The 21,356-nt window shown below is 40.1% G+C and overlaps 1 protein-coding gene across 3 annotated transcripts in view; it reads left to right on the top strand.

The window, feature by feature from the left end:
- The window catches only part of LOC109634836 (pyruvate carboxylase, mitochondrial), a 259,041-nt gene that overhangs the window by 217,044 nt on the left and 20,641 nt on the right, over positions 1 to 21,356 (top strand). For all 3 annotated transcript variants that reach the window (XM_069518208.1, XM_020095553.2, XM_020095554.2), the window contains exons 18-22: positions 2,040 to 2,207; positions 3,114 to 3,195; positions 10,095 to 10,252; positions 10,788 to 10,874; positions 20,605 to 20,784. In XM_069518208.1, the coding sequence (XP_069374309.1) occupies positions 2,040 to 2,207; positions 3,114 to 3,195; positions 10,095 to 10,252; positions 10,788 to 10,874; positions 20,605 to 20,784 (675 nt within the window). The remainder of the gene's footprint in view (positions 1 to 2,039; positions 2,208 to 3,113; positions 3,196 to 10,094; positions 10,253 to 10,787; positions 10,875 to 20,604; positions 20,785 to 21,356) is intronic.

Below are 21,356 nucleotides of genomic sequence, written 5' to 3'. Positions count from 1 at the left end.
TTTGAGAGCTGTTTACTACTACTTAGAGTTCTAGACAATAAGCCCTGTGTTAATCTAAAGACTCTCATTGTTTGCCTCTGAGTGGAAAAGAGTGTTTACAGTTACTTCTTTGTCTGTTTACACAAAACAATTTGTGTGTGTGTGTGTGTGTGTGTGTGTGTGTGTCAATTATAACCAAAATCATTAACAAATTGAGGGATGGATTAGAAACCACACAGAAAATCAAAGTAAAAAATTGAATTCACAGACTGACCCATCTTGTGTGAATTTCATCACGGCAACTCATAATGTGACTCAGTGTGTGTACGGCCACTTCGTGCCTGTATGCACTCCCGACAGCGTCTGGGCAGGCTCCTGATGAGTCAGCAGATGGTGTCCTGGGGGATCTCCTCCCAGACCTGGGTCAGGGCATCAGTGAGCTACTGCTCAGTCTGTGGCGGTACTTGGTGGCATCGGGTACATAATGCATAACATCCCATAGGTCCTCAATTGGATTTAGGTCAGGGTAACGAGAGGGCCAGTCAATGCCTTCTTCATACAGGAAGTCAAAGCTTCCTCGACAACTTAAAGCGGTGCAGCTTCTCTTATGTTTGCTGCACCACTTTATCATTCTGAGATATCTGTATCATTCTGTTTTTGTTTCAGTTTTTGATCTGTCGTGTATTAGGACCGTTATCAACACACCCACTCGCTCGGTGAACCTTCCTGAGGATCTCCTGTGCCCTCAGCTGAGCTCATTGGCACATTCTGTAGTTTTTACTTATGGGCTGGCAGGAGAAGCTGAGGAGGAAGTCCATCGCTTCTCCCTCGGACATTTGCGTCTCACATACAACCTCTGTGGAGAATGAAAGGGGATTATCCAAAGTTCAGTACATGTCTGAACACAGCATAAGTTAGTTGGGTTTAACAACAACCAACTTCACAAATTTATCGTAGTGACGTAAAATATTCAAAACACATACATGCATTTTTGATTATTAGAAAACACTCATGTTAACTGTTTTTTGCTCCTATTGAAATAATTTGTATTTGCTCATCTAAATGAATAGACTGATACCGCTCACATTGAATTAATTTCTTTATCCAAGCATGAAAGAATATTTTCAAACGTGAAATGATAAACTCTTTCGCAGTGTGAACTATAACACCCAGCAGTGGCAATCTCATAAAAGGCTTGCACAGCTAATGAAGTTTTAAAAGAAGAAAATGAGCGTGCACTATAACTTGAAGGGGTGCAGTGATCATCAAAGGGAGCGCAGCTAAACATCTAAGCTCTCTGGGAGCTTCTGTTAATATCAGTTAAGATTTATAGATTATAATTATCATTGCAAGACTGTGACGCCCTAAACTTCAGTCGCTCTTTTTTTTATTTAATCATTTTCTTCACATCTACTATAGTGGTAAGAATAAAAAAAGGAGTTGTAAAAGGAGTTTTTGGAACCAGATAAATTTAAACTTGCTCTCTCACATGGTTTATTTGGGCCAATTTTAAATTTAGAGGAATTGATTAAAAGACAGAGATTTTTAATATAATTTATTAGCAATTTATGAATTTATGTCATCAATATCCCCTCTTTCCTGATCGTGATCACTTATTTGTGAACAGGATCTTTCTGCTTCAATTGTTTTGTCTGGTTATTCGTTTGAATCCAACAAATAATCACATTATATTCATGGTGTGCTCCAACTTTCATGAGCAGCCTCAGGCCAGTGTTGTGTGCACGTTCTCGCACTAATGAGCAATAAGACAGGTAGTTTAAATTAATCTTGTTTGACTTCAAGACTCCACATCCAATATTAAGATGTGCAGCAAAAACACATCTAGATTTTTTTAAATAAATTTGTGTGCTGTAATATAGACCCAAGATTTTTTTAGACGTACATGTGAATTTAAATTAATGTAAAAGAGAAACTACATGAAAAATTTCACCAGCAAATATTTCTTTCATAGGTTGTGTTAAACAGATTTATTAATTTTTCCTTCAAGCATTTTACCCCTCTCTCCTCATGTGTCACCCTCTCTCTTCCTGTCTCTGCAGGATATGGCCGGCCTGCTGAAGCCAGAGTCCAGCAAGCTCCTGGTTCGTGCTCTGAGAGAGCGTTTCCCAGATGTGCCCATCCATGTGCACTCACACGACACAGCTGGAGCCGCTGTAGCAGCCATGCTGGCCTGTGCCGAGGCGGGAGCTGACATAGTTGATGTGGCTGTGAGTATTCATGTTTATGAGAGTCCTCGCTTTGGTAAAGGTCAAGGTTGCTTTGGTTGTAATTTTTTTTAATTTTTGTATGCATCATCATCATTTGCTAAAAATGTATTAAATGTTTTAAATCCTTATGTTACCATAAAACAATCAAATGTTCAGATTTCTACATAAGAAAATAATGGAGAGTGAGAATTTCCAATAATTTTAGTAAAACAATTACATCAGGTCTTTGTGAAGACAAAGAAATATCAACCACAATTCAACTTAAATGTTTTTTGGAGCCCCGAGGTCCACTGAAATGTTTCTCAAACCACATGAACATTAATTATCTACCAGCTTCTGCACTTTGCATTGTGAAATGTCACTGAAACAAAGAACTGTAAAAGCCAGTAACATTCTTCTTGCTGTGATCACTGACGCGTGCTGCCAGCATGGCCAGTTTCATTAAAACTGTTGGCTGCTATTTGCAGTTATATGCCGTTCTGCTGTTGGGTTCCTTGTAACACCGTATGAAAAAAACAACTGACAGTCCACTGTGGATCAGACACACCCACTAAGAACTTTTGCTTGTATTGACTCTCTGGTTTAAGTAGTTAAACTCTGTCTTTTCCCTGCCAACTAATAAAACATTCATGCACAGTAACTAATAACATTATGCGACTTACTTACACTTGTCACGGCAGGGAAGGAAACAAAGACTTAGGACTTTCTGGAGATAAAATTCATCTGTATTTTGATTCATTTATCTGGAAATAGACACACGTATTATAAATATATAATATTTTTAGAAATGTGCACAGAGATTTTCAGACTAGTTACATTTACCATGTAAGTAAAATTCACTGATAAAGGTGTAATGCAATTTTACAGTGATGAGGGCTGTTAATAAATCTGATCGTGTCTCTCTAGGTGGACTCTATGGCTGGTATGACTTCTCAGCCCAGCATGGGAGCCATAGTGGCCTGTGCCAAGGGGACTGAGCTTGACACTGGTAAGTCAGCATTTAAACACAACTCACAGTTTTTTTCCATTGTTTTAATTGAGTAAAATCAATCATGAACACAGGTTGGAAAGAAGAAGGACTGCAGCTCAAGAAGAAAAGAAATAGAAGCAAATAGAATGAGAACCTTAGCATTCAACATTCAGTCATATCTTTTTATTACCTATAAATATCATAGACTGTATCTAGATTGATATTCACTCTTACCACCAGAGCACCAAGCACATGCTACTCCCACTTGCCTAGAATGACCAACGGGCATGCTGGGACAAGTACCAGTGGCTGACCACATTGGTGACACTATAGCGTGTTACCTGCAACAATTCTGTCTGATAAGACATGATGGACATGTGAAGTAGGCGATGTGGGCCCAGGTTTCAGGTTTTCCTTTTCAATTAATGTGCGAAAATGTCTAAAATTGTGTTTTCGCGGTGTTATCTTGGAGAGAAGATTGATAATAGAAAGAATTACTGAAATGATGATTTCAGCATAAGGCAGCAACATATGTGAAAAAAATCAAGAGGTACTTTTTGATTGCACTGTAGATATTATCAAATCGGAGCCTCTCTTAGTTGACCAGTTTTTACATGAGGGGAGACAAATCCATCAACAAATCAATGAATGACAGAGCGTCTCACTAATTATGGCCCCAAGTCAGAATGATCAACACATCCAGCTTAGTGATTACGTGCACAGCCAATTATGAGAGGAAGATGGAAAACACAGGAGAGCCCGATGTGTCACTAAAAACTGCAGCACTGTTAAACACAACAGTCTTGATCCATGAAAAGATGAACAGCTCTGAGTGAAAGGAGTAGAATATTTCAAACTCACATTGACATCTGCTTGTATGTAAAACAATTTAGTGGTCTCCTCACAGCAAGAAGGTTCTGGGTCTTGCCATCTAGTTTGCATGTTCTCCTTGTGTTTGTTTCCCCAGCTACACCAACTTCCACTCGGTGCCTGTAGATGTGAATTGTTGTTTGTCTCTATGTGTCAGCCCTTTGATACACTGGTGACCTGTTCAATATAGGACAGCTGTGATTGCCTCTAGCCAATCCCCCCACGGCCCTCACAGGATAAGCAGAATAGATAATGGATATGGAGAATATGTCACCATGTAAAAAAACTGAGCCCTGACGCTCGTATAGCCATGGTTTTCTACTTTGACCAATGAGCTGCTCTCCCTGGAGCAATTAGGGGTTAAAAGCTTCTCCCAAGGCAACGTTGAAATGGTTGTTGCTTGCTCATTTGTTTCCCCGCCTGCATTGTGTGTGGTTATATGAGTGATGTCTCTCTCACAACCCTCCCTCTCTTCACTGTGGACCACCACTGCTTTATTCCATCTTCTCAGGCAGTCACACAATAAGTGGAAGAATGGATTTATAATGACTGCTTTCTCCTTTGGGTTTTTTGTTGTCCGCTATGTTCTGCTCAATGTTGTTTTCATGGGAAATGAAAAAGCTGGAGCGCCTCCTTCCTCTGATAACTGTCTGCGCTCGGTGACCTCTGCCTCCCACAACGAAGGGTGCAGCGGAAAATATATTAAAGCAGCCAGTTGTGAGGCTGTGGATAAAACTGAAAGAACACGATTCGGGTGAGAAGAATTCAAACTGATGCAGAGTTTGCTGATTAGTTATGCAGAGTAATGCTACTGGGAAAACTGACTCTGCTCCACTAACTAGATCTGATTGCTCATTTCCATTACAGAACCACGAAACCAATGTTAATTATGTTTACACTATTCACACTGCTGCTGTAGAACATGATACTATTAAGATTAAAAACAGATTGTTACTGCATGGAAGTTAAATGCAGATGTTTTTAATTGAAGAATATTTTACTCAACCTTAAAACATTTTAAGTGTTTGAATAGTAAATTAATTCAAGGTTCGAGGTGTGGTCAGAAGGTAGCAACACACCGTGATGTGCACTTCAGCAAGTTGAGAAGTGAAACCATCTCTCAGCAAAAACAATATTTCTCAGCTGGTGTTAAGTTGATTTATAAAAATTAAATGTAACAGCCATCATAATGTCACACTACACTTTCCTGTTCAGCTGCAGTAAAGTTGTGAAGCAGGTAATTACATTAAACACCAGGTCCTGGTGTTAGTGCTGCCAAATAAGACGCTTTCTTTCTGCAACAAAAGTAAATAATCGCACAGGAAGAAATCTATCATAGAAAAAGCAATTTCTGTAATGGTTCATAACCACCACAGAACCATTAAGATGCGCTGTGTTGTGAGTAGGATCTGTGACTTGTGCTTTGTCCTGCTGCTCTCTCCTTCTATACGCACCTAACCGACAGCTGAATGCAACAGGTTCATGTCCATTCTCTAGAGCTGGCAAATTCTGTTCGGGGCAATGAAGGAAACATGAAAAATCACCGCATCAAAGTGTCAGAGGGAGAGGAGCTCTCCCATCATTTAGACACAATCCAGTTTAGTCACAGAATATCAATTTGTGAGCATACAGTACGCAGGAGAAAGGAGAGGGGGGGAAGACAAGGTCATTTCTCAAGATCGAGGGGTTTTCAAGTGTGTCAGTTTATTCGTGGAATTTCAATTTGCTTCGCTTGAGACTGAGAGCAGGATGCAGGATGTCTGCCACACACACATACACACACATGCACACACACATGCACATACACACGTGCACGCTTATATTCTATCCTGATGTGACCCTGATACATGCATTATGCATACACATGCAGACAAACTCCTCCTCACTTCCACTTTCTTTTATACCTCTCACCTTGTACTGGTCTCTTCTTTTCATCTCTGCCTCACATCTCCGTTTACCCATCCCACGACTTTAGTAATCAAGCAGAGCACCTTGGACACTTCATGACCTTAGTCTGTTAAATGCTTCACTCCCATTCTTCCTCCCATCTCTGCTGCAGAGCTTCAGTTAATACTGCGCCATGTGGTCCGTGTCCTCTACCTTCCTCCCTGTCTGTGCTCCTATTCTTTTCCTGTCACCTTCACCTCTTCCACTTTATCTCTCCATCCTCATCCTCTTTTCTGTAATTATTCTGAAATCTTGTAAACTTTCAACTTTTAAGACTTTCTTTTGCAAGAACTTTTTTTTATGCTATGGACACTTACCTTGTTTTCCTTGTTTCTGGATTTGTGTTTTATTGTTTGTAATCTTGAGTTCTCTGTGTCCTGTTTTATTCTGAAACACTGTTCCTTGTGTGTCTCTCCAGCTTTACTTCCTGTCATTGTCTGCACCCTGTCCTAATGTGTCTCACCTGTGCTAAATCCTCCCTGGTTTCTTTTTTAAAAGTACCTGTTTCTGTGCTCATTACCAACCACCGGAGACAGTAAGCCTGTTTAATTTTGTCGCATGTTCCATGTTCCTCATTCTCACTCGGTGATAAAACAACTTTTTAACCTTTCTCGCTCCCTTAAACTCCCTTCATCTTTGCTTTTTCTCTTCCACTCCCTCAGCCTCTCTAGAATCTCTGTGTCCTGGAGAAAAGGCAAAAGCAGAGCTTTGCTGGTTAATTCATCCGTCTTTAAGCGGTCTTGTCAGTGTATTAATTCATTCAGCCACACTGTGCGCACACACACACACATATGCATCTTGTTATTTAAAAAAGTCATGCATATTCACAAACACGTGTGCAGTTGAGTGATGAGACACATTAAAGTGCTCTTAGGGTTTATTTGACACAGTAAAGCCTTTTCCCATGTATCAAGTGTGGAATTAATTGAAGAGGAAGTATCAGCTGCCACAGTTAAGTAGCAGAAATGCACCATACACAGCATAAGTATTATTATTAGTACTATTACTGTTTGTAAGTACTCATGCAGGTACAAGTGGGTAAACAGACTCACTCCCAGCCTCCAGACAGAGGCAGGTGCACACATATTTAGCTCCATGTTCATCTCCCTGTCTCCATCTGTCTGAGTTTAATTCTCCCTTCTTTCTCCCCGAGTGTTCTCGTGTCTCATCTGTCTTCATCTGCGCGTCTTGCTTAGCCCTCATCATCTCATCAGACACAAACTGTGTGTGCGACTGTCTTTGTTCAGATCTGTTTTGGTGCTGGGAAGGTATACAACTGTGTGAGTGTAAATGTGTTTCTCTGTCTGTTTGTTTACTGCATTAGTGAGTGTGCCCTGCTAATGAGTTGTGTATTGATGGCACTTTATCACTGCCAAGCTGCCATCTAATTGACTGATCCTTGCATATGCAAGTGCTTGTATGCCTGTATGTCTTAAGTATAAGTACAAATGGTTAAGTGGTGTGTAATCATTGATGGCTTTTGGGAAGTAGGATCAGCAGCCCATAAGTAATGTATTTATTTCCAGTATGGTTTTTCAACCATTCGAATCAACATCTGTAGCTGTTCTTCATATTTAAAGGCTACAGTGTAAAAATAGACAAGTAAGGTCGTCACACAGACTGAGTCAATTCAACACAATATCTGTGTGCTCGCTTTATTAGGGCCAGCTGAAGTGCTTTGGCTTTCACACCTTCAAGCTCATCTAGTGCTGGGTTGGACTCAACAGGCTTCTCCTGAGGAAGCAGTAGGATGGTGGTTTTTCTTTTACTTGCTTCTCCACCAATAGGTCTCCCATGATTCCACGCAGCTTTGCGAGCGTCATCAAACTGGATCTTGTGTTGTTTTGATTGAGACCTAGTGGCTGAAGTCACATATTGTACGTTTCACTGGGTTCTTCACTTTGATCCAGACTGAAACATCAACAGTGATTCTGTGGATTGACGTGTAACTTAGTACAAATGTCCCCCTAATGTTGAATAATAGTAACTTTGATGATCCATTAACTTTACCTTAAGATAAACACCAGAGTCTGGGCTGTTGTAGACAACAGATGTGAAAATGACTGTCAGAGAACTACATCATGTTCTTTTACAAGAGTATTTATCTTACGCCAATTTTTTAAAAATCCATCTTCATCCTTATGCTCTCAGCTGAGCCCACACTTACTTCCATCACACATCATTTGACGAAGTTTCAGTTATCTTCTTTGTCCACGGACTGAAAGCCGTGAGTACATGACGTGTCGTATGAGGTGTTCATCTGGAGGTGGGAGAAATTTGACCTAAGCCGACATTTGAATCAACAGAGCCAGCTGTCACATCCAACGCGCTGTCACTTCCTCTTGTAAATGAAGGCTGTAATTTCACAATAGAAGCTTAACAAATGGCGTCCTCCAGCAGAGAAGGAAATTGACCTAAATACTGACTAGCTTGGCAGGTGTCTGAATTTGAAGAGCAACAACATGCACATTAATTTCACATTAAATTTCACAGTATCTCCATTTCCTTGCCAAGTTTATTTGAAGCACACATACACTTTGTGGAGTGTACATACTTACTTTGAATCAGGAAATTCAGGCTTGTCACTTGGTTGTTGTCGTTGTTAAAAGCTGCTTGTCTCATTAACATTTTCCTCATTATTAACCAAAAGCTTAGAGTACTACAATGTCTTTCATGCTATTAAGGCAGTTTTTGTATCTCAAGTTAATCAGCTTTAGCTCAGTTAACCTGGCTGCAGGAGAACATCATGAATATGAGTGGCAACTTTTTGGTTTTCTTTAGGATCACGAAATATCACAGGAATTTAATGGTTGGCTAGGGCAAGATGAAAATGCATAGTGGATTCAACCTCACTTAAAGGCAAATACTTCACTTACCTGCTCTGTAGCTTGGGTTGGTTCCAGCGTTTCTGCCCTTTAAACTATTTTAAGTTCCAAAGATTACTTGACTTAATGCAGTTTTCAAGAGTTGTCCAAAAGTGAGCACCTGGTAGATTATATACAGTAGAAATGTCTCTGCTGACATTTAAGTTTGCTGACTTTTTTTAAAAAGAGGACACTGGTATAGTAAATCTTTAAAGTAAATCGCAGCATACTGTTCTGGGGTTGGAGACAAATCCATACCTCCCTGATGGGTTGGACCTGTTCTGGCAGACATGAAGCACTGTGTGATTAATAAACTCGGCACTGTCAAAAGTGTGACATGTTTCACATCATGTATATATTTTCACACCTCAAACTCAACAGCATAAGCCCAGTGCTGTTGCGGTGTGCTCGCTGGCAACACTTTTGAGATGACTGATTCAGATAATTTGAAGGTATATATATATTTATAGTAAGTACCCTCTTTTCAGTAGGGAGGACAAACATGATCATAACTGGTGCAGTCCCTGTTCTAAACCTTAGAATGGACTGTTCTCTTGTCCTGTGTTAATGCTTTAGAGCTACCTCAGAATGATTCCTTTCCATCTGTCCTGCTCAGACAGTTCAACAATATGCTGTCACTTTTTATTGTTTGTGTGTGATGTTGTGTGCAGAGCTTTTTATAAACAGTGTATGGTACAGAGTGAGGTTAGAAAACTTTATGTTAATCCCACCTGGCTTATCTGCAATGAACCTTTTAAAGTAAATGTTTTTCATAATTCAAATTAATTTGCTTTGTTACTGATGTGTGAGGTTTATATATTATTTTAGGTTATATGTAAGGTGTCTTTCTCATACGTTACATGTCGCCTATTTTAGAGGTCTCATGAAGTAATGGAGAAAATCTTCAGACCCAAGTCGACTACTTTTCAAAATAAAAGCTGAAGACAAATTACCAAAGTGGGTGTGATTGTGTAGAAGTTGCAAAGTTCAGCTTTGCGGTTAGTCAATGTTTAACACACACATTTGTGTTGGTCAAAACGGCACAAAATTCTAATAAACACAATTCAATTCAATAATAAGGAACTTTAATTAGCCTTTCACTTAATTAACAAACTCCCTATGTCCCATCTCCCCATGAGGTGAATAGAAAACTTGGTTTCAAATGACTGTGTCTCATTAAAATGAAGGTGTATGGAGAAGATTGATCTGATGTGATTGTGCTCTGCTCTGACGCAGGCATCGCTCTGGAGAAAGTGTTTGACTACAGTGAGTACTGGGAAGTAGCCAGAGGCCTGTATGCTCCGTTCGACTGCACTGCCACCATGAAGTCAGGCAATGCTGACGTCTACGAGAATGAGATCCCAGGTGGACAGTACACCAACCTTCACTTTCAGGTAGAGTGAGCGATTCCCACGGAGTCTTTGTCAGTGACTGATTTTGAAGATAAATAAGAATTGAAATGCATTTCACGAAGCTCCTCGCTACAGTTTTACCAAATTATGATGGAGTAGTGGAGGTAGATGGAGAATCTGAGGCTGTTCACACAGGATTACATTCATATCCACAGTTAAGGGATTCAACTAAATACACCTATAAAGTGATAGCGTACTTGTTTTACTATCATTGACAGCTTGAGGTGAACAGCCTAATTTTTAAATAGAATATTCTGGGAATAATCTATTACTGAAAAAATAAAACATTGGAATATCATGGTTTTATTCAAAGATACTTGATACTACAAATAAAAAATGCTGCTTATATAACTTATTTTGATGTTAAATTAGCTCAATTATAGCTTTAAATAACAGATCGACAACAAATTACGCAGAATGTCTTGAATTTTTCCTTAAATCTTTCCCTTAATAGAAAAAGATAATTTTTTACTCTGCTCGTTCTCACTGCTTCTCGTTTCTCTGTGCTGTGTTGCAGGCTCATAGTATGGGACTGGGGAATAAATTCAAGGAGGTGAAGAAGGCCTACACTGAAGCCAACAAACTACTGGGGGACCTAATTAAGGTAAGACATGATCAAACATCACAGAGGCCACTTTATCATGGGTGTCGCTGTTTTACCAGCACCACAGGCTGTAAGTACAAATGAGACTATTCGACACCCATTGATGCCAGAAAATCCTAATTCTACTCGGCAGATGAAAATACATTAAAGCTCTTTGATTTAAGAGAAGCACATTTCTTAAAATACTATACTACAATAAGCAGCAGAGTTCCAAGGGACTTTGGTGGCCCCGGGCAAAAGGCAACCGAACTGCATGACACAACATTATAAACCAACCAAACCCAGTGTTTTCCATTAATTATCTATACTGTGTATACTGAGAATATGGTGGGCTGCCCATATTCTATTTTGTCAAGAAAATGTTACACATCAAAAATCTGTACTTAGTGTACAATATGGATTTGAGTGTGAATGGGGAAAGAACTGTACTACAAGATATTTTGCACTTTGATATAAATAGAGGTAATTATCATTGATTTACCAAAGAATAAAAAGGTTCTTTTTGTTGTAGCTGTTGAAAAATCAGCTGTTCTCTGGGAACCCCCTCTCAGCTTAGGGCCTCGGGCAATTCGCTGCTTTGCCTACCCTCTTGCAACGCCCCTGATACTAAGCCTATGGAACAGATTGAAACAAGGGTGGGATAATTAAAGTCAAGCAAATCAAACTGCAACGATGCTTCACTTTCACTTTCATTATGTTACGTCCGAGACAAGTTGTGAAAAATGATGTGCAGAAAAAAATAAGCGTAACTTGGCATGAATCTGGTTTCTACATTGGCACCGCTCGCACAGCTTATGTCTGCCAAGCTTGTCCCTCTTTCTTGCATGACTGAAGCAAACAATCCCTGATTAGGTTTGGAGCATCCAGCGTTCTGTGCCGTCTGGATTCACTGTCAGTCTCGCAGTCAATTTGACCTTCCACGGCCTTCTCTCAGTGTAAGAGAAAGTGTGTTTTGTCATTTCCTTAACAAGCCAATTTCACCCTGGGAAACAATATCCAGTTTTCTGCGTTGGGCAAATTTCTTTTTCCCCTGTCAACAAACCAGGTAGTTTTACCTGAACTTTTTTCAGCAGAACAGCTTTATTCCCCACCAACACTGACTCGTGTTATTTGAATCGTCATGTGAATGTCGAGCTGCAATGAACTTGTTTGGTGTTGATCTTTCCGAAGGGCACATTAATTGTTGGCATGAAGAGGGAGCTCTATTTCCAATTCTGCAATCAACACTTTCATTCTCGGCGTAAATTCACCTCTTGCCTGCTTTTTTGTTTTTCATTATCTTTTATTAATTCTTTTGTTTTTCTCCCTTCATTATTTACCATCTCAGCTTAGTAATGGATTAATTCCTCTTTCATCATGTTCACCCTCACACAGTAATTATTCTGTTCTCTTGTTTGCATTCTCTTTCTTTATCCAGCTGTTCCCTTACTTCTCTTTTTTCACCTTGTCTCTCCTACTCCGTTGCTGCTTTACATATTTATTAACCTGCCCTCTTTCTTATTTTTCTCTCTCTCATTGTAGACATGCTCCTCTGGATTCTCCATTACTCTACCAGCTCCTCCTCTCTCTTTCTCATATTTTATGTCTTTCTGTTTCCCTCTGAATTTTCCTTCATGTCCCCCCTCCCTAATTTTCATTCCTCCACTCTGTTTTCCTCATCAATTTCTCTCACCCGACCTCCCCTACCCTCTCCCCATGCTCTCTATCAATTCAATTAAGACTCAGTAGGCTTCACTGCACAAGCCAATGTTGGCTTAATGTGTCTAAGGTTCCTGCTATTCTCTCTGTTGTATCCTGTTAGCTTGACAATGACTGCGTCTCTCACACCGTTGGTTTGTCAATAAGGGAGGAGGGGTGTGTTTGTCAGGATATAGACACACACACTGTACTGGCAGCAACAAGGTACATTCCTTTATCATGATCTACGACACACACACACACACACACACACACACACACACACACACACCCTCCCTCCCTCCCTCCCTCCCTCAGCTCTGCAGGTCTTTGACACACTGTGGGTGAAGGATTGTGCTTGTTAGACGACTTAACTTTACACCAGATGTATAATAAATTAAAACTATTTATTGCACTGTTTTTGGCAAGCATCCCAACATAGACAAATAACTCTTATAATATTGGACCATTTAATCTTCTAAACATTTGCATAAAAGCAATTTGCATTTAAGTGATTGTTCATATTAAGCTTTTTCATTCTCATTCCTCTTTTTTTTGTGGCGGGGGCCTCAACTGTTTTTACAGCTAAATATTTATTCCAGATGTGCAGCCGAGCCCCCAGTGCAAACTCTTAATCTGCCTAAATCCATAGACTGATTTACAATTAAACAGGATGTCTGCTCTGTAAATTGAAGAGGTGTAAAATATCCTGAGTCTCTTGAGATTCTCTGAGCATTAATACTGATCTGATGAGTCTGTTGAGAAAGTTTGAGTTCAGATCAACACCGTTGCTGTTTGCTTGTAATTTGAAGTAGCTGTGGAGAATTTGTCCAAAGTGTGGAGCTGATAAGATTTGCGGTTCTCAGGAAATCTGCGCCACAGACAGATAAACAAAGATTTCTGAAACTATTTGAAGAATAGTGTTTAACCTGATATTACATATTTTATTGGGTTGTTAGTCTTTATCTTTGCCATCAATCACTGGGTGAGTGGAGGAATACATAGACTGAGGAGAGATAAAAGTGAAAGAATATCATTTTGTTGAAAGAACCTTGAACATTTAAAGAAAACAGCTGATACAGTGGTGAGCTGCTGGACAGAGACAGACAGCAACAGGAAATCCTTTCCCCCATTCACACAAATGTTCTGCAAAGCGTCGTCATGTATTATGTACCAACTCTGCTGATTCACACCTGCCAGGCGTTTTCCTTCCTCATCATCCTCCCGGTCACGTAGAGGTGCCCTTGCACAGCCCACAGTGTTGTAACATCACTTGAATAGTATGACGTCAAAGCTGACAAACCTTTTGTCAGAAAGTAACAGTGATAAGTTATCAGCACTACCTCATTTATATTTGTGCTGGAGGGTATATTTGTTTTAGCAAGAGAAAAGGATAAAGAGACCCTAGAGGCAGTTTTAATAATGTATTATTGTAAACGTCCCGTGTGTGTGTGTGAGTTCATTTATGGTGCTGAGTTTATCAGTTATTCTATAGTGTTTTATTCATAACTGATCAATTGTTAATTCTATAAGGTCTCAAGAAATGGTCACAAATAAAAAGTCTCAAAAGCCCATGATGATGATTATCTTTAAAGGAAGAGTTTAAGGTTTATTGACTTTCTTGCAGTTTTTTCGTTTCCCTAAAGGCTCTAAAAAGTACATTTAGCTCTCTCATAGCCTTCTGAAAACCTTAACATTTTTTTCCCTTCGGTTATACAGATTAAATGCATAAGATTAAACAAGTTATAATATGTTTGTGTACTTCAGATGTGATTTAAGGAGGATTTTATCACCCTTGGCCTGAGGTAATGTCCAGTCTTGGTGCTTAGCTAACCGGCTATTGGCTGCAGTGTTCAAATTACACCGTGGCTTTCAGAGAAGCCCCTGTTGTTCAGTGACAATACTAAACATGTCACATACATGCACATGTGGAAGTGTGCAGCTGTGGGGTGAATTGCAGGGTATTGCAAAAAACCTTCTGTTGAGGCTGTACAGTCACTTTTCTATCATTACCCTTCTGTCTTACAACCATGAAAAGCAAGCAGGCGTCTGTCTGTCTGTCTGTCTGTCTGTCTGTCTGTCTGTGTCCTACACATGACAAATAGAGATACAGCGGTAGTCAAGAAAAGTTCAAGGCGACTAAAGGTTAAATTGGAGGGCGGCACGGCCACACATTAATGACTCCCACAGAAATAGACTCAGCATAGCGTTAATTAGTGGAGACTTTAACGAGCAAAAACACATATTGCATTTTTTAAATGTTTATTATTTATTTCAGGAACCGTGGTGTAGAGGAAATCTATGTCTGTAACCTGTAACAAACAAAGGACAATGTTTCAGAGCTTCCCCGAGATATCTCAAAGGCTGTAGAGGGGAGCTCCCCCCATCATTTGAATGTTGCTGGACAGACGTGAGGCATCAATCACCTCATTCAAAGATTCAAAGATTTTTTATCTAACTCTTTAAAAGAAAATGACTTACCATATTTCCCAGGATGTCGCACTATTCATTTAAAAGTCTTTTTGGCCAACAGTAAAATATTCTAACATAATATTATCTACATGAACCACTAAGAAAACCAGAAACTAGTAAAATCATCATTGATCGCAGCAATATTTTATATAAGTCTAATGTCTAGTTATGTGTTTTCTTTTAACTGTCACTGATTGCATTCAGCCACAACTACAGTTTTCTGACTCTCCAGTGCTTTTACTTTGCTTTTCTCATGCGTTCACTCTCCTGTTTTCCTCCCCTCGTCTGTCTCGCTCAGCTTCATCTGTCACAACCCGAGCTTGTCAATATAAGGACAAGTTGTTTATGTATTTGTATAAGGACTGTCTTCTTCTCATACCCTGCCACTTCCCTTTTGCAATTGCAGGCACGTATTCACTCACCTCCACCCTGTTAACACACACACACACACAGACACACACGCACACTCACACTCAGTCTTTCTTAATTCAAGGTGGAGCCTCTCCTTGTATTGCCTGTGGGGCTGCAGATGTCTATTGCTCATGTCTGTTTGCCTCTCACTCTCCTCCCCTCGGTTCATCTGTCTATCCCTTTCTCTCTCCCCCTCTCTCACTCTTCCCGTCACTCTGTTCATCATCCTGTCTGCCGGCCTCTCCCTGCTCTCCCTCTCCACTTTCATCGCGTCTCATCTCCCCCTTCGTCGCCCCCCTTGCACCTTCCCTCGTTTCGATTAGACTTCCTTCATGTATCCCTAATCTTTCTATCGTTTCTCTTCACCTCCTCTTCCTCTCCAAGTCTGTCGTTATCGTTCCCCTCTCCTGTCTCCTCTTCTCCTGACAGGACCCATTCTTCACTCTGCTCCTGGCTTGGCTGGCCAGTGTTTGTGTGTGTGTGTTGTATTTGTCTTCTCTCCACAACACTCACACAGATGCACACAAGCACTTTCCTGGATGATATAATCCTTTGCCCATCAGGGGACTTCAGGTTTGGATAGAGTTGCATTTCATAACAAATTTGAGCAAAGTACACAAACACATGACACAAAAGCACATGTACAACTGCCATTTTTACACACACACACACACTCACACACTCACACACTCACACACACACCACTGTGCCCCAGTTCTGCTGCCAGGAGTGTGGAGTCTTGAAGGAGCACTCAGAGTTGTACATAAGTGAAACAGAGAGGATGGACATGAGGTGGAAGAAGAGCTTTGTGTGAGAGGGAGCACTGATAGAAAAGAGAGGTCAAGTGTGATACTGACTCTTTATGAGGAACTACAGCAGATTGTTTACAGACTGTGTATAAAGATGGACAACAAGTATCCCGAAATAAAACATCCCAGATTCAAACGCTGCCATTTGAGCCAACCCTTGTTTTTATAGCATTGAATAAGTAATTAAAACGTAATAATTGGACAAACATCAATTTGATAACAACTACCTAAAATAATAGAATCCATCTCTAAGAAAAATGAATTTGACGTGTAGTTTGACTTTTTATTTTTTGGTCCATGTCTCATCTACTAACATGGAGTAGAGTGGGGTTTATGATGTATGCAGTCACTGTCATATCTTTATATCCGGTCTGTGATTCAGACATTCTTGGTCTCCAGAGGATGAATTCTAATCACTGTGGTGATCCCCTGAATTTTCCTTATGCACCACCAGCAGGGTCACATTTGTAGCTCACATTAAGCTTTTATATCTGGTGCAAATTCGGACTATTCACCGAAAGCCTTCATTTATTGTTTCTAATACTTCTGACCAATTACCGGCACAACTAATGGCATCCCTGACATCCTCAAACGTGCTCTGTTACAGGCAAAAACACTGATAATGTTTCAATTGTACAGAAATGACAACCACTGACACATTTTCCAAAAAGTTATATTTCTAATTGCTCAGTAAAAACATAGTTCACACCCCTCATCTTTAACATCTTAAAATATATATATAATCTTACTATTTATTAAAAAAAATACACCGATATTATTATTTTATTCTGATATATTTCGCTAAAGACAAAGATATTTTCGATGAAGAGTTGAGAGTTTGATTTCAGCTTAACACAGGAACAGACGATTTCAGATTTTTCTCACCTTGCGTAGCCAGAATGTGATTTACCACATCCCTTGCCTAAAAATATAGAAAACCTCACACATCACATGTATCTCACACACAGTTGGAAGTAAGGTTTCCTTCTCCTGTGTGTGTGTGAGACACCCGGAGAGAGTCGGAGGAGGAGGGTGATTCATCAGCAGAGATTGATAATGAGAGTAAACCTCTTGATGATACTGTGGATCAAGGGGGAGGAGAAGAGCGGACAGGGAGAAGTTGATTCACAAGGAAAGGGTAAAATGTCAACATCTTGGGTTTTTATCTTGTAGACAGAAAATAGTAGTTGGAGGGGGATGGATGGAGTAAGACATAATATTAAAAAAAAAATCCCAAACTTTTCTGTCAAAGTGATGAGAAAAAACCCTGGAGACAGAAAGACGGAGGAAACAATAGAGGAGATGTGGGTGAAGGTAGACGAGGAACGCACAGTCCTGCTGCTTTCTTGTGTTTTAGATAGATTTCAGAACTCAGCAGTGAGCTTTTGCTCCACAGCAACACCAAGTTAATGGCCTCTCTGGGGATTTCAACAGCCCATTCAGATTTCTTAAGCTTCTCTGTAAACAGTCAATCTGTTCAAGAAATGTTTCATTATCTCCACTTTTCACGAGCCCAATCAAGCTGAGGTTTAGGTGTCGCAGCAAGGAAGTGTGAACGGGAAGTGCGCACTTGTTACAATCAGCGGGAAGCGTGTCTTTTGTGTCACGCTGGGAGAGCGTCGACTTGCTCGCTGGGCTGATTTTTTAAATTGGTCAAAGTGGTTCTAGACTTGGACTGATTTTTTTTTTTGTGTTTTTTTTAAAGGTGTGGTTTGTCGCTGGGAGACTTATTGCAGTGACATAGTTCTCAAATAGCTAATGCTGTAAGAATGTAAGGCCACAGTGGGAGCACTATTTCTGGTACCTCTGCTTCCACAAATAAAGTCCCTTGCATTTTCTCTAAAGACGATTTTATGTGAGTCTCAGTTGGAGAATGTCCACGGCCTGGATGGAAATTCTCCCTGTTACATCTGAAAGATAATTAACATCCAATCCTAGATCTTAAATCTCAGATGCTGCTGCTGGAAGCTGAAGATTTTAGTTTTCAGAACATGGGAACATAATATGAACGTTAAATCAATTCACTTGAATTTTTGGATGGATGCAGTAACCACGGCGTTGTTTGATTTGCTGCTCTGATTCCTGCCTCTGACGGGCTTCCTCTCCATAGCAACGGTGGCAGGGCTCAGTGGTATTGTGGTATTTAGAACCATTTCCATTCCATTTTGAGAGGAAAACTATCTCATTTATTCAAAAACAGTTGTGTCAACAATTGTGTAATTTGGAGCGATTATATCCAGCCCACACAACACACCACGAATTCATGTGAGCAGATTGAATACAAAAAAAGGCCAGTAATGAAGAAAACTCAGCTTTTACAATCACTGACAAGACATTACTAATTTATAATGCTGGTAAATCAATAAGTACAAACTAAAAACTCTATCTAACCAGGAAATGTAAATGCATATTCCAGGGTTTGTTTGATCAATTTCTTTGGAGATTTAAATGCTTATATCTTCTTAGTACAGTTCAAAAGAAAACAGGACGACATTTATCCTCCTCTAAATTACACATCTCACACCCCCTCTTTTCCTCCGTAACACTGTTGAATCTGCAAACGTTAATAGCTACTGTAAGAATATATTATTTATTATATTATGTTCATTTTGGCTTCAACTTAAGTTTTAATGCATCATTATTTGAATTTAGATTCGGATTTTACACACATTATGAGGTCCCAGTAAGAAAGACATACACACTTGCATCTGAAAATAGGGTTCAGGATGTAAACTGGTGACTTTTATGTCCAAAGACGATGCACACTTATTCTGCAGTTCATTTTAAATGGCAGAATTCTCTAATGAATGCTACTGTGGTTGTACTGGTGCTATTTACCTTCTACAACAGGTTATAATGCAGCGTTTGGAAGTCCTGTCATCCCCAGAGACCAAAAGCACATCTGCAAACACACACACACACACGTTACCAAACCCCAGGAGGGTTGTGGTAATCCCAGAGCAGCATTTATGTATGAGCCCATCTGTGTGTTTCATGTCTCACTCTGGGTAATTTGTCACCAAATCTTCAAAATAGGTGTCAAGTTCTTTGCGGGGGAATCTTTGGGGAATGTCAATTTAAGCTATTTTTGTTCACCTATTCTCTCTCTTTCTCTCTCTCTCTCTCTTTTATCACCACTAAAGTTGGTGACTTGCCGAGCGTAGGCCCGCTCATTGTTCTCTGTAATCATAAAGATGTCAGGGCTTAACTTTAGAGCTCCTCAAATCTGTGTGGGGGTCATACGCAGGACCCTGGCCCTCGACTGGAGGGGCCCGAAATGTGAGAGCAGCATTAGAATTTAAAGAGGAGGTTGGGTCTCGAGCACACAGAGACAAAGTGCTCACCTCCATCCCACCTTTTCGCTGAATTGAACATTTGTAGAAAACATGAAAGCTGGTTTTTAGATTTTCATTTTATTGCTGGTGAGTCACATTCATTGACCCCCCCCCCCCGCTCTCTCTCTCTTTCTCTCTCTCTCTCTCTAATAGTCCAAGTGCTAAATGGAATGAACAGGAAGCTTTAAATCTGAGTCCCCATACACAACAGTAGAGTAATGCAGACTATTGGTATTGGCATCCGTGTCCTGGTCACAGTCAAAAAAGACTCCACTTATCACCATTATGCTAATAGAGATCGCTATTACCATAATAATATGCCATTATCAATAATGAAAGAATGAATACACACACTTTTTAATGAATATTTTCCTCCCGCTTTCTTCTTCCCTCTTCATTTTCAGGTTTATTCACTATTGAAAGATAAAACTTGCTGGTTTTGTTTGCATCTGCTAAATCAAAAGATTAAAGAGACTGTATGGATGTAAACAACTTTTCATTTCTCATTCCGCTGTCCTGGTGCTCTCTTCTCTCTGGGTCACTCAGCACTAAATCTTCATAGACAGCCTCTTCATTCACACAAAGACACAGTGGCCCCTTTTCTGTTTTGGTGAAATGATTATGGATGTGCATGTCTACCTGCAAATCTACGCTATGGGACTTTACAGAGAAAAGCCAGACAGTATAATCAAACTATTTCTACTGTTTGGGGATGGAACTAAAAACAAGATTACACCAGTGAAACTGTAATATTATCCTGTGTGAGTTTGTCAGAATAAAAGAGCAGTGGACAAACAGAGAGAAAGAAAACACCTCTTGGTCCTGAGCAAACAGAGATATCATCTGTGAGCAGAACGCACAACTAATATCTTGTGTTAAATCTCTGCTGAAACAGAAATATCTTACAGAGAGCTAAACAGAACTAATGTTAGCTCTTCTCTTCGTTTCCTCTAACTTGTCTTAAACAATAAAAGGATTGAATATAACCAGCGGAGACACTCACAGTTATTTCCTCTCCTCTCTCAGGTGACTCCGTCCTCAAAGATCGTGGGTGACTTGGCTCAGTTCATGGTGCAGAACAATCTGACCAGGGCGGAAGTGGAGGAGAGAGCGGACGAGTTATCCTTCCCCCTCTCTGTGGTGGAGTTCCTGCAGGGATACGTTGGGATACCACATGGAGGATTCCCCGAGCCCTTCAGATCTAAGGTACTGTTGTTGGTCTTGAATTTTCTGATTATTTCCTCTGAAGATTGTCATTAACATTCATTATCATTTTTAAAGGAAGCACTATATCTGCTTCAATCAGGGAAGACACAAATTAACATGAAGGCAGAAACTTAATTGAACAAAGACTTTAGCATCGACCCTATTGATTAAAGAAATGCAGAGGGATTCGCTCAATGAATAGCAACTAATTAGCAACTAATCCGTGATCCCCCGTGAGAGCATCAGACAGAAACATGAGTCTGGTGGCAGAAGTTGCATAGACTCCAATGAGAGCAGAGACTATGTAGGTAAGATAGTTTAAGACCCTGTTCAGACCAGGTATTGACATCTGTCCTGAGAGCTGATCACTCAGACCACATGAGGTCTGTGACGTATGTGGCCACATGTTGATTTGATTTTCACCACTATCACAAAATAAATATTAATCACCACATAATGATTGATCATTTCCTTAAGTTGGTCAAATCTTTCTTCATGGCTTTGTGATTTCATTCATTCCCCCCCCCCCGACTCGGCTCGCTCCCTCTCTCTCTGTATCTCTCTCACTTGCT

The sequence above is a fragment of the Paralichthys olivaceus genome, chromosome 22 (assembly GCF_024713975.1).
Source record: "Paralichthys olivaceus isolate ysfri-2021 chromosome 22, ASM2471397v2, whole genome shotgun sequence".
Taxonomy (NCBI): Eukaryota; Metazoa; Chordata; class Actinopteri; order Pleuronectiformes; family Paralichthyidae; genus Paralichthys; species Paralichthys olivaceus.
The sequence above is the reverse complement of the archived record's forward strand: the minus strand, read 5'-3'. Positions and strand labels throughout refer to the sequence as shown.